This window comes from Ylistrum balloti, unplaced genomic scaffold (genome assembly GCF_031769215.1).
Source record: "Ylistrum balloti isolate Yb309-2 unplaced genomic scaffold, AGI_CSIRO_Ybal_v1 Utg370466, whole genome shotgun sequence".
NCBI lineage: Eukaryota > Metazoa > Mollusca > Bivalvia > Pectinida > Pectinidae > Ylistrum > Ylistrum balloti.
The window spans coordinates 163,208-180,505 of NW_026782307.1; the positions used below are offsets into that span (position 1 = coordinate 163,208).

The 17,298-nt window shown below is 34.5% G+C and overlaps 1 protein-coding gene across 3 annotated transcripts in view; it reads right to left on the minus strand.

Annotated features, from left to right (window-relative positions):
* Window positions 1-7,644: 7,644 nt before the first annotated feature.
* LOC132555263 (X-ray repair cross-complementing protein 5-like) overlaps window positions 7,645-17,298 on the minus strand; it is a 30,766-nt gene continuing 21,112 nt past the window's right edge. For all 3 annotated transcript variants that reach the window (XM_060219615.1, XM_060219617.1, XM_060219616.1), the window contains 5 exons: window positions 16,260-16,332; window positions 15,865-15,977; window positions 14,326-14,422; window positions 13,875-14,014; window positions 7,645-11,491 (listed from right to left, as the gene is read on the minus strand). In XM_060219615.1, coding sequence (XP_060075598.1) covers window positions 11,477-11,491; window positions 13,875-14,014; window positions 14,326-14,422; window positions 15,865-15,977; window positions 16,260-16,332 — 438 coding nt within the window. In that variant the 3' untranslated portion in view covers window positions 7,645-11,476. The remainder of the gene's footprint in view (window positions 11,492-13,874; window positions 14,015-14,325; window positions 14,423-15,864; window positions 15,978-16,259; window positions 16,333-17,298) is intronic.

Consider the following 17,298-nt stretch of genomic DNA (forward strand, 5'->3'; position numbering starts at 1 on the left):
AACACACATGATCCGGTGTGCTTAGCCATGTCTCACTGAATGTTTATAAAAACACTGCCTACAGGCTGAAAGCGTCCTGGTACATATATCCTATTAAATGGAGCGTCGTCATACATAAAATTACCCTGCAGCACACCTGAAAGATCTCATTGTATTAACGACCTCGGGATTACAAATAAAGTCCATGATCTATAAATAGGTCGGTTCTAACCTTATCAAGCTGTTAAAGAAGCCTAATGGCTGTGATAGATATATAGAAAAAATACTATAGATGTAGGTATAGGAAAAACTGCTACAAATGTATGTATACTAAAAATGCTACAAATGTATAGATAAACTGTCACACATGCATGTATAGATAAACTGACACACATGTATGTACAGGTAAACTGTCACACATGTATGTATAGATAAACCGTCACACATGTATGTATAGATAAACCGTCACACATGTATGTATAGAAGATAAACTGATACAGGTGTATGTATAGATAAACTACTACACATGTATGTATAGATAAACTACTACACATGTATGTATAGATAAACTACTACACATGTATGTATAGATAAACTACTACACATATATGTATAGATAAACTGACACACATGTATGTATAGATAAACTGACACACATGTATGTATAGATAAACTCTCACACATGTATTTATAGATAAACTGTCACACATGTGTGTATAGATAAACTGTCACACATGTATGTATAGATAAACCGTCAAACATGTATGTATAGATAAACTGTCACACATGTATGTATAGATAAACTGATACACATGTATGTATAGATAAACTGATACAGGTGTATGTACAAATAAACCGTCACACATCTATGTATAGATAAACTACTAGATGAATGTATTGCTACAGATGTATGTATAGATAAATTGATACACATGTATGTATAGATAAAATGTCACACATGTATGTATAGATAAACTGTCACACATGTATGTATAGATCAACTGTCACACATGTATGTATAGAAAAACTACTACACATGTATGTATAGATAAACTGTCACACATGTATGTATAGATAAACCGTCACACATGTATGTATAGATAAACTGTCACACATGTATTTATAGATAAACTGACACACATGTATGTATAGATAAACTGTCACACATGTATGTATAGACTGTCACACATGTATGTATACATAAACCGTCACACATTTACAGGTAAACTGTGACACATGTATGTATAGATAAACTGTCACACATGTTTGTATAGATAAACTGACACACATGTATGTATAGATAAACTACTACACATGTATGTACAGGTAAACTGTCACACAGGTATGTATAGATAAACTGTCACACATGTATGTATAGATAGACTGTCACACATGTATGTATAGATAAACTGATACAGGTGTATGTATAACTACACAGATACAGATGTATGTATAGATAGACTGTCACACATGTATTTATAGATAAATTGCTACACATGTATGCATAGATAAACTGATACAGGTGTATGCATAGATAAACTGATACAGATGTATGTATAGATAAACTGTCACACATGTATTTATAGATAAATTGCTACACATGAATGTATAGATAAACTGATACAGGTGTATGCATAGATAAACTGATACAGGTGTATGCATAGATAAACTGACACACATGTATGTATAGATAAACTGTCACACATGTATGTATAGATAAACTGACACACATGTATGTACAGGTAAACTGTCACACATGTATGTATAGATAAACTGTCACACATGTATGTATAGATAAACCGTCACACATGTATGTATAGATAAACTGACACACATGTATGTATAGATAAACTGTCACACATGTATGTATAGATAAACTGACACACATGTATGTACAGGTAAACTGTCACACATGTATGTATAGATAAACTGTCACACATGTATGTATAGATAAACCGTCACACATGTATGTATAGATAAACCGTCAAACATGTATGTATAGATAAACTGTCACACATGTATATATAGATAGAGTGTCACACATGTATGTATAGATAAACTGATACACATGTATGTATAGATAAACCGTCAAACATGTATGTATAGATAAACTGTCACACATGTATGTATAGATAAACTGTAACACATGTATGTATAGAAAAACTACTACACATGTATGTATAGGTAAACTGTCACACATGTATGTATAGGTAAACTGACACACATGTATGTATAGATAAACTGACACACATGTATGTATAGATAAACTGTCACACATGTATGTATAGATAAACCGTCAAACATGTATGTATAGATAAACTGTCACACATGTATGTATAGATAAACTGATACACATGTATGTATAGACTGTCACACATGTATGTATACATAAACCGTCACACATTTACAGGTAAACTGTGACACATGTATGTATAGATAAACTGTCACACATGTTTGTATAGATAAACTGACACACATGTATGTATAGATAAACTACTACACATGTATGTACAGGTAAACTGTCACACAGGTATGTATAGATAAACTGTCACACATGTATGTATAGATAGACTGTCACACATGTATGTATAGATAAACTGATACAGGTGTATGTATAAATAAACAGATACAGATGTATGTATAGATAGACTGTCACACATGTATTTATAGATAAATTGCTACACATGTATGCATAGATAAACTGATACAGGTGTATGCATAGATAAACTGATACAGATGTATGTATAGATAAACTGTCACACATGTATTTATAGATAAATTGCTACACATGAATGTATAGATAAACTGATACAGGTGTATGCATAGATAAACTGATACAGGTGTATGCATAGATAAACTGACACACATGTATGTATAGATAAACTGTCACACATGTATGTATAGATAAACTGACACACATGTATGTACAGGTAAACTGTCACACATGTATGTATAGATAAACTGTCACACATGTATGTATAGATAAACCGTCACACATGTATGTATAGATAAACTGACACACATGTATGTATAGATAAACTGTCACACATGTATGTATAGATAAACTGACACACATGTATGTACATAAACTGTCACACATGTATGTATAGATAAACTGTCACACATGTATGTATAGATAAACCGTCACACATGTATGTATAGATAAACCGTCAAACATGTATGTATAGATAAACTGTCACACATGTATATATAGATAGAGTGTCACACATGTATGTATAGATAAACTGATACACATGTATGTATAGATAAACCGTCAAACATGTATGTATAGATAAACTGTCACACATGTATGTATAGATAAACTGTAACACATGTATGTATAGAAAAACTACTACACATGTATGTATAGGTAAACTGTCACACATGTATGTATAGGTAAACTGTCACACATGTATGTATTGATAGATTGACACACATGTATGTATAGACTGTCACACATGTATGTATACATAAACCGTCACACATGTACAGGTAAACTGTGACACATGTATGTATAGATAAACTACTACACATGTATGTATAGATAGACTGACACACATGTATGTATAGATAAATTGACACACATGTATGTATAGATAGACTGACACACATGTATGTATAGATAGACTGTCACACATGTATGTATTGATAGACTGACACACATGTATGTATTGATAAACTACTACACATGTATGTATAGGTAAACTGTCACACATGTATGTATTGATAGATTGACACACATGGATGTATAGATAAACTACTACACAGGTATGTACAGGTAAACTGTCACACATGTATGTATACATAAACTGTCACACATGTATGCATAGATAGACTGTCACACATGTATGTATAGATAAACTGATACAGATGTATGTATAGATAAACTGATACAGATGTATGTATATATAAACTGCTAAACATGTATGTATAGATAATCTGTCAAACATGTATGTATACATAAACCGTCACACATGTATGTATAGATAAACTCTCACACCTGTTTGTATAGATAAACTGACACATATGTATGTATAGATAAACTACTACACATGTATGTACAGGTAAACTGTCACACAGGTATGTATAGATAAACTGTCACACATGTATGCATAGATAGACTGTCACACATGTATGTATAGATAAACTGATACAGATGTATGTATAGATAGACTGTCACACATGTATGTATAGAGACTGTCACACATGTATGTATAGATAAACTGATACAGGTGTATGTATAGATAAACAGATACATGTGTATGTATAGATAAACTGATACAGGTGTATGTATAGATAAACTGATACACATGTATGTATAGATAAACTACTACACATGTATGTATAGATAGACTGTCACACATGTATGTATAGATAAACTGATACAGGTTTATGTATAGATAAACTGATACACATGTATGTATAGATAAACTGTCACACATGTATGTATAGATAAAATGATACAGATGTATATATAGATAAACTGCTACAGATCTATGTATACAGATATGCTACAGATATATATTAATTTGATTGAACTGAATCACTAGAACTGCAATCAGCTAGATCACAAGGGTATATAACGAAAATTTTAAAATCGAAATTTGTACATTGATATCCATAAAAGCTATTGTGTGTTGTGATATATATCAATTTTATATGTAGCGTGGATAGATAAATCTTAAAATCGTCTCCATTACATGTAAATTAAGACAGTTTGCATACTAATGTTAATTTTGTCATTTCAATTTGACGCTAAATGCCCCTTATCAATGTGATTGAAACTAATACCTCACCAACTGTTAATGTTTACACGTGGGTACGTTCTTTGGATATTTGAATGAATTTGAGTAATCAAATACTGTTTTCAAATACAAATCTTTTTACATTAAAAAACCCCTGCATTTAAATATCTATTTGAATAGCTAATTGCTTCGTATTAGAATCTCCTTTTCCTATTACGTCTAACTGGTTTTTTGAAAGGTATATTATTGAAGCAGCAACTTTTTGGTACATGTAAACATCTGATTCGAAGGATTTCCTCTTTGTCCTGCAAAATATCCGGTGGAATGACAAATGATATATAATTTGACAATAGCCAGTATCGTGGTTTAAATGACCTTTCTCCCAGATCTTTTACACGTCACCGCTTTATCGGAAAATGTCATCAATTAACCAATCGATTTATGATAAATTTGCTTTCTTGCTGATAAGGTAAATAATCTTAACCTGTTGAGATTCCTTAAGACTAGAGATTTATGTACTTCATATAGAACTGGGACGTAAGTGGATGTAAACTATATCTGGAGCAGTAGACGACATTTTATATCACCCGACTGTTAAAAAGTCTCGCGGTTATTCAGTATGTCTGCAATAGAAAATTACTGCCTTAAACAAAAAATGGAATTCATATATATTCCTGCACAAGGATTGGAATTTATTTTCATGGAAAACTTTTGTTTATTGAGGATGCACTCCCCTGAAAAAAAATCCATATTAAAGCTTTCTTCTGTTGAGGACTTTGAACGGTTAGATTTTAGAAAGCGATTTAAAAGCAAAAATCAACTTACATTGTCTCCCATACAGGTGTCCTAATATGTTTAACGTGCAATGATTGATTTTCACATATAATTATTTTCCTGAATAGCAACAATTTCTTATTATTCCGCGGCACCTTTATGAAATTAATTAACTTCTTTCATTAAAAGGTTATAAACTAATACAGGGATATTAAGAAAACAAATGAGAAAATGCTAGTTTTTTATTTAATGAACTTAAGACTGTATATCAACAACAACAACAACAACAACAAAATCAATCAATAAAAAGAAATTTTGGAAAGTTACCTAATCCTTCATTTGACATGGATAGAGACATTTTTGGGATGATTTTTTTGATAACATGGTAGGTGAGTTTGGGGGCGGGAGGCTGTGCTTTAATGTTTGCAATTTTCATTCATATGGACAACTATTCTAAGATCAAGAAACAAGCTGAAATATTCCTTTTCGGATCTTAAAAAATTCAGGGAAAGCAGTCCATCAAGTTGGAATTCACGAATTTGAAATGTGTAATTTGTGGTGATAATTCATGCAAAGTTTAGTTGAAATCCAAGATTTTCAGATGTACTCAAGGAAATACCTTGTGTTTGTTTGACTGTGTGTTTATTGTATTTGTCTTATGTGTGATAGTACAAATATTCACTTAAGATTGTAGATAAGCGCACGAGGTGACAAAGCTGTAAATACATATAAAACCAGGTTTTTTTTTTTTTTTTTTTTGAGTGTGGTGTTAGGTTTTCGTGTAATTGTTCTGTTTTCAGCTATATCGTATGTCTGTTTCATGCGACAGTAATTCTTCACTTAAGATGTTAAGTGCACATGCAAACCTGACGAGTCTTTAAAATACAAAATTATTTTTGGAACTAAGTGGTTGGGTTGAGTGTATAGTTCTAGACAAAAGGACACTGCTGTGATACTACAGCGCCCTATGTTAAGGGCAAGGTGTCGCCTGTCTGAAGCTATTAAAGTATTTATGTGATGGTGCAAGTAATGTGTCGAGCTGTGATAATCAGAAGTGGAGCCCTACTGTGTCCCTTACAGCGCCCTAGGTATGAACCCGAGTCTCCATTCTGTCACCGTTACCCGAGCAATGTATCGTTCGGTGTATTCCCAACCGTCCCAAAATCGAAAATAACTGGTAAAAATTCTTTGGGACAGATGGGAGTTGTGTATATAGGCCAGTAATGACTCAGAAAACAACATGATGAGGTGACAATTAGATAGTTTATTCCGAGCACAGGTAAAATACAGGATAACAAATGTTTACCATTATATTATTTACATTCGTTTTCTAAGGCTATAGCAGTAGCTGAAGTGGGTAACTTTGGCAGTATGACTTGCTGGAGGGGAAGGTCGGTATCTGTTCCACCATTCGGCGTGTCTCATCTGTCCAGTCTGGTGTCTGTATCTGGGCGATTTCTTCATCGTAGATACTTGGTATGGGTTTAAGTTCTTCTCTACATCTTCTCTTTACATTCTGCATGATTTTCTGTACATCTACTTTCAATCTGTTGGGTTCATGATTGTATTGTTGTCCCATCTTCACAGGAATGTCATTGGTGATGTTGATTGTTGCAGGGCAGTCTCGAATGCAGCATCTCCAATAGGTTGTATCTTTGTACTTATTCTTTACCATATAGCTGCATCCGGCCTGATTTAGTCTTCGGCCTCCACGTTGATTAGTTGTGTCTGAACTTGATAGTTAGCCATAATTGCATTGATGATGCCAATTCCAAAATCATATGATATATATATCTACTCACCTAGCTTGGATATTTTACTCATCTCAGATAGCATGGATATTCATCTCATGATTTTAGTCATCTCAAACAGCTTGGGCAGTTGCCTCAACATCTTGTTAAAGTGTTAATCTCAAACAGCTTGGGCAGTTGCCTCAACATCTTGTTAAAGTGTTAATCTCAAACAGCTTGGGTAGTTGCCTCAACCTCTGGCTAAGTGTTATTGTTTACTGTTCATCTTGAATGATTTTTTAATGACTAAATATGAAATATTCCGATTTAAATTATTATAATATTTTATGTGAATATGACAATTTATTAATGTAAATAAATTAATATGATTATTCAATAATATTTATTAGGTTTATACTTAATTTTTAGAATTTGAATGAAAGATTTGGAAATACATGAATGACAGTTTGGAAAAAATATTTCACATTTAGAGTTTATTTCAAGATATTACATAAATATGAGGATGGAAATAAATCATGGTGTCCACTTACCTGTGACTTTTTGGACAGTGTTAAAACATCACTCTCAACCCCTGATCACCATAACAACAACCCTACTTTTGGGACAGTTGGGAAGTTTATTTATTTAGTTTTGGGACAGTGGGGAATAAACCGAATCGTTCGTATATGATGGGGATTTTCGTTGTGAACTAACTTGTGTACACTTTTGGCAGCGAACGTTCTGCTCGGAACCCCCGGGGGACACAACTGCCTTGCCTGTACTTGTAAACTATTTTACAGATGTGCATGCGGGGATGGGACATAGAGGACGACACCGCAGACCTCCTTGGACGTCAGTATACACCAATAAATGGGGGATCAGTAGTAATCCTCCCTGGTAATCACCTTTTGTTTCTTAGGAAATTCTAGACAGTATTGCGCAGGGTTCTGATGTTCATGTAGCCGCCCTAATATGTCCCTGTTGGCCCTAGGTATGGGTCAGATTCTCCAGATCCCGACACCATCGTCTTTGCAATGTGGTGTTTTGTCTGTTATATTTTTTTTGTATTAACCTATTGTTTCGAAATATCTGATAATCGTGTTGTGGACAATGCCCTGTTTATCCAGCGACGGTAGAAAGCTATTTAAGTGGAAATGACTGGGATTATATTTTTAGTAAATTCCTTGTAGTGTTCTGTCCTAGCTCCGAGATGTTTAGAACAGAAGACATGATTGACTCCACGTTATCAAAGAAATCACAATTTGGTGATATTTGTTTTAACATGATATTAATGTTTAAATTCAATTTTGTTTTGCCCAATCGTAGTCTAGTAATAACGTGTATTATCTGTTTTATCACAAAAGTACACTTGTGACTTCCGAATGGGTATTTCTATAATTAGCCTCAGGTTGTTCCGAGTTGTTTTGATCTTTCCAAAGTTGATCCCATCTTTGTTCTATAGCTTTATTGATCAGTGAATAAGAAAAGTTGACGTCGATGTATGTGATGTCATAATCTAAAGATTCCCTAACTAATTTATCTGCTATTTCGTTAACGGGGATATTTATACCAGATGGAAGGTGTGCAGACTCTACAGTGATCCTCTGTTTTTCTAAAATGTGTAACAAGCGTAAAATTTAATTTAGCGTGACAGGCCTCGAGCTGTTTCGGTTTATATGGATTGTATGGCCGAAAGACGATCAGGCGAAATGAAAACGCTGTCTGGTTTTGTTTTGTCAATGAGCCATAATTTTAAGCCGAAAGCTATAAACTCTCTTGAATACACAGAGCAATAGGCTAAAATTCTGTTTGTGTTGTCACAAAACTCCTAAACCTACTTTATTATTTGTTGGATTTTTTTACCGTCAGTATAGTATTTGATAAAATTGCTATATTTATCATCAATGATTGCCATGGCAACTACTTAATGATTGATTTAGTTTTTCTGTTGTTGGTTGTGTGAAGACTTTATTAATTTCCGGTTTAGGTAAAAGCCATGACTCACTCGAAATGCTTAATTACTGATCTATTTGAATTCTATCCACATTAAATACTTTTAAAATGACAACCTGATGGTCACAGGCTGGTTGCTGGTGTAATTAAATTTTACCCCTATACAACGCTTCCCTAATATATTGGGAGCAAAAATGAGGTCCTAATATTTCTATCCTAGTCCAATATTTGATAATTAGTTTCTCTCGTCGAACTTTAAACAGCAACTCGCACATATCTTAGTAAACTAACTGACGATGTATTTTAATAGCTCTAAGATGTATTATGTCAAGCGTCTTGAGTACATTATCGGAAGACCGGATGGTATACTGGACAATCATAGGGATCTGGAGACTTGGATCAATATCTAGGGCGCTGAAAGGGACACCTTAGGATTCCTCTCCTGGACACCAGAACCCTGCGAAATACTCTTCACAATCAAAGGTCTCCAAGGTGCCCATGGAGACTGTCCGTACAAGTGAGGATTAATACTGATCCTCTCAGTCATTGGTGCATACTGACACAACAGGAAGTATGCGATGTTCTCCTCTGTTACAGCATATACATCTTTAAAAATAGTTTGCAGTACAGGTCAGGAAGTAGAGACGGTCACTCTCTCGTCTCTGTATCACACTTTCTCCCATCATTTCCTACTTTTCCCTCTCGACTTTTTTCCTATCTTTTCTCATCCACTGAAAGGCCAAACGACTGTAAATCTGAAAACCTAAAAAGAGGTCCTTATTTCCTAGTCTGCGTCTCTCGGGACTCATCCAAGCCCGGGTACATGTAGGCCCAGGTGTGCCCGTATGATGCCCAGTTGAATCTAAAAAAGTGTCCTGTTAGCCATCAAGTATAAAGGTCCTCTTTCTTGACTGCCCCTTAAGATGCCATCACTTTCCTCGTATACTTCAGTCCATGCCAGCAGAAATGTCAGGTCACACGCAGGTTTGCTGTGCAACACTGTTTCCTGCCAGCAGATCACCCGCATTATGTCAACGAAAGAAATTAACTGCCGATGACTTGCCGGCGCTATGAGCCTCCTGCGTGTGTTCTGCGCAGAGCTCTCCTGATAAACACCTGTAACGTACCCGTGACAAGTATGGAGCATGTTCCACATTTTGCTGCTGGCATGTCGGACGTCCGTGTACACCTGTCCACAAGTGCGAGCAAGATATGTGCCAGGTAATGATAGGTACGGGCCATATGTATCCGATCACAATTTATAGACGCATTAAGTTCAAAACAGACTTCATTATCATGTTTATTGTCATTTACCTCAAACACAAAAAATGTACTGCTAAAAATAGTAACAATAAATAAAGACATAAGTCTTTAAATGGATAAATCTATATTATCTTTTTTCTTCTAACTGGTCTTTTAATGGACAAATCCAGTTTATATTTATTCTTCAACTTCGTATTTTATCAGATTTATCTAAATCTTTTTTATTCTTCATCCTGGTTTTTTAATGGATAAATCTAACTTCTCAACTCTTTATCATGTTCTTTTAATGGATAAATCTAACTTCTCAACTCTTTATCATGTTCTTTTATTGGATAAATCTAAATGATCTTTATTCTACAACCTAGTATTTTAACAGATTTATCTAAATCTTTTTTTATTCTTCATCCTGGTCTTTTACTGAATATATCTATAATATCTTTATTTTTCAATCTGGTATTTTAGAAGATAAATCTTAATTATCTCAGCATATCTATTATGACGGCTGATTAAGACATTACTATGGCTCTGTAATACCTGACATAAGGTCTTAAAAAATTAAGTTCTGTCACTTGGGAAATAAAGCCTTACTCCTGTTTTATGACACATTCTATTGATAACATTAGAGAGATACGACTGATCACTTTCATCTCCATAACATGACATTCTGTAACATCAACGTCAGAGAAATATGACTTTACACATTCTCCCTTATGACATGACATTTTGTAATGATAACATTAGAGAGATATGACTGTTCACTTTCATCTCCATAACATGACATTCTGTAACAACAACGTCAGAGAAATATGACTTCACACATTCTCCCTTATAACATGACAATTTGTAATGTTAAAACATCAGGAAATAATTACACTTAACTATGAGTATGTAATGGAGATTATGTAAGGGAGATCGAATCTTGTTTCATTTCCTCTCAAAACTATTCTTTCCCCTTAAGTTACAGTAAACACCAAGCTGCCATTGTTGCTTCTCTGACCGTCGATGACAGGCTGACTAACGATAAACTGGATGCTACACCATGTCAAGCTGAAAGCAACAAAAACCAAAATGGCATCAGGAATACTAACACATTTTGTATTTACCTGAGATTTGTGTTAGAGTTAAGGTTATATGCTACCATACACATTATACCTGAGATTTGTGTTAGAGTTAAGGTTATATGCTACCTTACACATTATACCTGAGATTTGTGTCAGAGTTAAGGTTATATACTAACTTACACAATATACCCGAGATTTGTGCAAGAGTTAAGGTTATATGCTACCTTACACATTATACCTGAGATTTGTGTTAGAGTTAAGGTTATATGGCATCTTACACATTATACCTGTGATTTGTGTTAGAGTTAATGTTATATGCTACCTTACACAATATACCTGAGATTTGTGTTAGAGTTAAGGTTATATTCTGCCTTACACAATATACCTGAGATTTGTGTTAGAGTTAAGGTTATATACTAACTTACACAATATACCTGAGATTTGTGTTAGAGTTAAGGTTTTATGCTAACTTACACATTATACTTGTGATCTATGTTAGAGTTAAGGTTATATACTAACTTACACAATATACCTGAGATTTGTGTAAGAGTTAAGGTTATATGCTACCTTACACAATATAACTGAGATTTGTGTTAGAGTTAAGGTTATATGCTACCTAACACATTATACCTGTGATTTGTGTTAGAGTTAAGGTTATATGCTACCGTACACATTATACCTGAGATTTGTTGTAGAGTTAAGTTTATATGCTACCTTACACATTATATCTGTGAATTGTGTTAGAGTTAAGGTTATATGCTACCTTACATATTATACCTGTGATTTGTGTTATGCTACCTTACACATTATACCTGTGATTTGTGTTAGAGTTAAGGTTATATACTAACTTACACATTATATTTGAGATTTGTGTTAGAGTTAAGGTTATATGCTATCATGTTCTTAGAATAGAAGGATAGGCAACTGCACAGAATCTTCATGCATGTATTGTGCACCTTTTGTATTGGAGCATTGAAGTATGACAACTTGCTACCCAATCATGATGCAATTTACCTGAAATGTACCTGTGTACTGTACTTGTATGTGTCACCTGCATAAAATGTCACAGTCATCCAGAAATTGAACTGGATATGCAACGATCAACCATAAAGTTTTAATACCAAATCTTATTTCTATAACTCAAAGTATAACCAAAGAAAGTCAAGAAGACAATATTCCCAGAGAATTGTCTAAGTTCAAAGGGGCGTAACTCAGCCAAGAAGGGTCACAGACAGCCAGGAATCAAACTTAATCTGTACCCTAGCAACAAGAAGCCATATACCAATTTTCATTTCGATAACTCAAAGCGTAAGCCAAAAAAGTCTGGAAAAAAATATTCCCAGCAAATTTGCTAAGTTGAAAGGGGCATAACTCAGCCAAGAAGGGTCACAGACAGCTCTGCAGGTGACACAAAAACTGGTCATGTGCTAAATTGATTAATAGTTATAATCAACACTGGAAGGATATAAAATTGAGCGAATATATTCATAGTAATGATGCTAATCCATCTATAAAGTTATTATAATTAGGTAAGTGTCAGGCTACGTAATTTTTGTATTCTAAGCCTACATTTTGAAGGCAATGAAAGTTTACAACCGATTGAAGTTCAAAAAACAAATCATGGAGGAGGCATCAAGAATAGATCCGAAGGTCCTAATAGTCAGAGCTTAAAAGTGATCATGAGATAACTATTATGTGTTGAACAGACACATTTACACAAAACTGATTTCCTTTCACCCAAGCATGCTTCAGACCAATTTTGGACAATAGCCCACCATTCCTGAAGAACAAGATAGATTCTTAAAGAAACTGATAGATTTTCCCTATAAGGACTTTCCCTCTGGCCCACCGTTGATCCAAAACTGATGTCCGATCACCCAAGCATGCTTCAGATCATTTGTGGACATTATTCAGCAATTCTTAAAGAACCAGATGGATTTTCAAGAAATTGATAGATATTCCTGATTGGGCCACACACCTCTGGCCCTTTCGGGCCAAGACCAACTGTTTATACAAAACTTATTTCCTTCACCAAAGCGGACCCAATTTGGACAATATCCTGCCATTCCTAAAGAACAACATATCTTTTAAAGATATTGATAAATTTTTCCCCACTGGCCCCTATCCTCTGGGCCCAGGTGTCCCCAGATCCACCATTTACACAAAACTGAATTCCCTTCACTCAAGCATGCTTTGGACCAAATTTTGACAATACCCTGCAATTCTTTGCCAGAATCAATGCAATGTCACATTGTCTTTCTTCCATTTTCACTGATGTAGACCATCTAAACATCAATTTCATAAAAAGATATTTGACTAAAGTTGGAACGCTTTTGGAAAAAGTATATGTAACAGAGTAATATACTTACAAGATCATCTGCATCATCACCTTCTTCCTGTTTCACATCCTCTTCTTCCTTTTCCACCTCCTCACTAATGAACAGTTTGGCTTCCTCTTTGGACACAGTGCTATCTTCACTCTCCATCTTTGATATTAGGCCCTGGTTTTCTAGTGAAACAACATCAGATATAATTTTGTGAAATCTAAGTAGATTCATGTGTATAATCTAAAACACAGAAACTGCACAATCATCTGAAGAGCAGTTCCGCAGATCGGGCCAATAACCTACCTCCAAACATCAGTTCCCAGAAGCCCCTTCTTTCCTTGGAATAACCTACTGTCACCACTAGTTACCAGAAATCTCTTCTACCCTTGGTAATCAATAACCTACTTCGCAAATCCTGCCTGCCCTTGGTAATCAATATCTTACCTGTTGTCCTTTGTGACCTGCTTGTTACTGCTGATAATCAATAACCTACCTGTCATCACCAGCTCCCAGAAGTCCCGCCTTCCCTTAGTGATCAGCATTTCCTTGAACTTCTTCATAAATGCATTAAAAAGCTCTGGTTCTGATTTCTGAAGAAAAAAAAATCACAGTTTCAGTCACTCCTACATGAGTTGATGCTGACATGTTAGGAAGATTACCCCACCTGATGACTCAAGACCTCAGTACCTAAAAATTAACAACACAAGACATTTAACAGGAGGTCTAAAGGCCTTAACAGTCATCTGAGTCACAATGCTGCTGTTCTTCTTGTAACATGTCAAAGAAATAATCTTGTTGATAAAGTTAGATAACTTGAACTCCATTGAACATGTGATGCTAATGTAAACTGTACATTACATTAACTTTCATTCCATGCTAATGGTTCTAACCACCTTTGAATTATAAGAAATTACACTCAAAAATGTTATTTTCCTATATAAAATCTTCCATCTGTGAGCAGTATTCAATAGATTCTATCATATCTTGAAATTGAGAAATTTGAGACAATTTGACTCATTTTGGCTTTGCCCACCAGCCCCCGGGGGCCAGCCAGGACCAATATGTGTACCATAAAACTGCCATACTAATAATTCTAATCAAGTTTCAGTATTTCCAAATGAAAACAAAATTATGCTAAAAATGTTATTTTCCCACATAAACTAAAGTAAACTGTACCCCCTCCCCAGGGGGAAATGTGAGACTCATGAAATTTGCAATTTTTGTAAAACATGTTACAACTCGTTCATCCATGAAGAGTACAAGGGTATATTGTTCTACCATATCTGGGTATTGAGAGGAAAATGTATGAAATTTCAGACAATTTTACTCTTTCTTGGCACCTCCCATCTGCCTTATTGGGTCAGGCAGGGTCAGTATATGCATATTATCAAACTAACATCCTATAGTTACTGTAATAATTCTGACAAAGTTTAAAAACTATTTCGATAGAAAATTAACAGATATACTTTTTGCTATATATAAACTATATAGTAAACTTTACCCCTCCCCAAGGGAAAATGTGAGACCATGGGGTCATAAAATTTACCCTTTAGGGTGACCACCTTGAGATATTTTAATTCATGAAGAGTATTTGGTTCAACATTATCTGGGTACTGAAAAGAAATGTTAGACCCTGAGGTCATGTAATTTACAGTTTTGGTAAAGCACTTTAACACACATTTATCCATAAAGAGTACTTGATTCTATTGCATCTTGGTAGAGAAAAGAAAATTCTTGAAATTTTAGTCAATTCGACCTTTTTTGGCCTTGTCCTTCAGGCCCATGTGGGCTTGGGACTATTTAATTGACAATCTTTGTTAACCTTTGACCTTGGGCGGTTTCTGCAAAATATCAAAATATAAATATAAAACATATATAATGATCGGCTCAGTGGTTTTCCTGGAGTAGCGGAAAATGTCCAAAGTTTATGACACACAACACTAAACAAATATCCGATCCAAATAGGTCACCTTGATACGCGGATGGCATAGTAAGTAAATGTTTTCTCACCCTAATCAAACGCTTGTTATACCTTAACTGAGTTAGAGCGTAGAGCCTTCAGGCAGTCCATGGCTTTAGGGTAGAACTGGGCACCAAAAGAGTCCACAACAATCTGTTCTATCCTCTTCTGCATCTGCCGACTTGCTACAATAGATGTGTTTTTATTTTCATATGATTCTAAACAGATAGAAATATTCTGGCTCAAACGAGTTTGTCTAGGGCCATGTTTGGTAGCCTTCCAATCTGAACACATAATTGTAAACTCAGTAATCCAATCCTGGAAAGTTCTCTTACATCTAAATTTTATCCTTAGCAGCAACCAACTTCCTTATCAAGGGTCACATATAGTCAATTGTTAACAATCATGAAAATTTGATAAAGATTATATTTTACAGACATTTGTGCAAAAGGGGAAAACATTGTTACCTTCTTCAAATTTATCCTCATCCTTTTGGTTGATGAAAGCGACAAAATCCTCAACAGGTGTGACAGTACCAACCTACAACAACAATACAAATGACAACAAACACATCTTAAATTCATCCAACCATGACTGATAGAAAGAAATTGCTTAAAGCATTAGAGAAGACAGTGGAATGAAAAAACTGTGAATACCTGAGACGTGTCATCTTCATGACGAGTTATAATACTTAAAGCTTACCGGTGAGAAATAGATTTGATCACCTGACTGGTATATCATACACCAACCAAATATAGATATGATAAACATACCTGTCCTGACACAATTATGGTTTCAAAAGTAAAGGATTAATGGTTTGACCGATAAGATATCCCATTTGGGTCAAGAGTTGTGTGTTTTATGGAGAAAAAGGACAGTTTTCAATGATTTTATTATCTGTAGTTACTATAAACACATATATTGTAGCTGTTATTTTGTTTTTGTCTTTTCCATGTTGAAAAGACTGTGTGAATTACCATTGCTGAATGAAGTTTACACAGTACACAGAATTATTATAGATACACATATCTATCACTACACTTTAACTTGTAAACAGGGGATGATTACTAAAATTTAATTGCATCATACTAAGTTAATTAACATTAATCGATAAAAACTACATGTGTTGGCAAGCAAGGAGAAATTTGGAGTATTTTTTGTGTAATTGTGTTGCTTTTCATAAAACCCTCAAATTTTATGCAGTTAAAGATTCACAGACTCCAATCATGAATGATTTAGTGTATGCCTTTACAGTTAATTTTGGGAGTACTTGGTCACAATAAGGGTCAATATGTAGGTCTTGTAGAGTTACTTTAATTTATCACTGCTTTATGCCCTACTAAGAGTTAGGGTCAGTCTTGGAAAAACCTTGTTCTTCAGGCTTTGTTAGAGGCATTTTAAAATCCCCACTGGAACAAAGGAAAACTCTCCAATAAGTAAAAGGATTAAATTTTAATGGTCATTAATCTGGAAAAAATTAATAATTGACTGCAACCAAATCAGGTT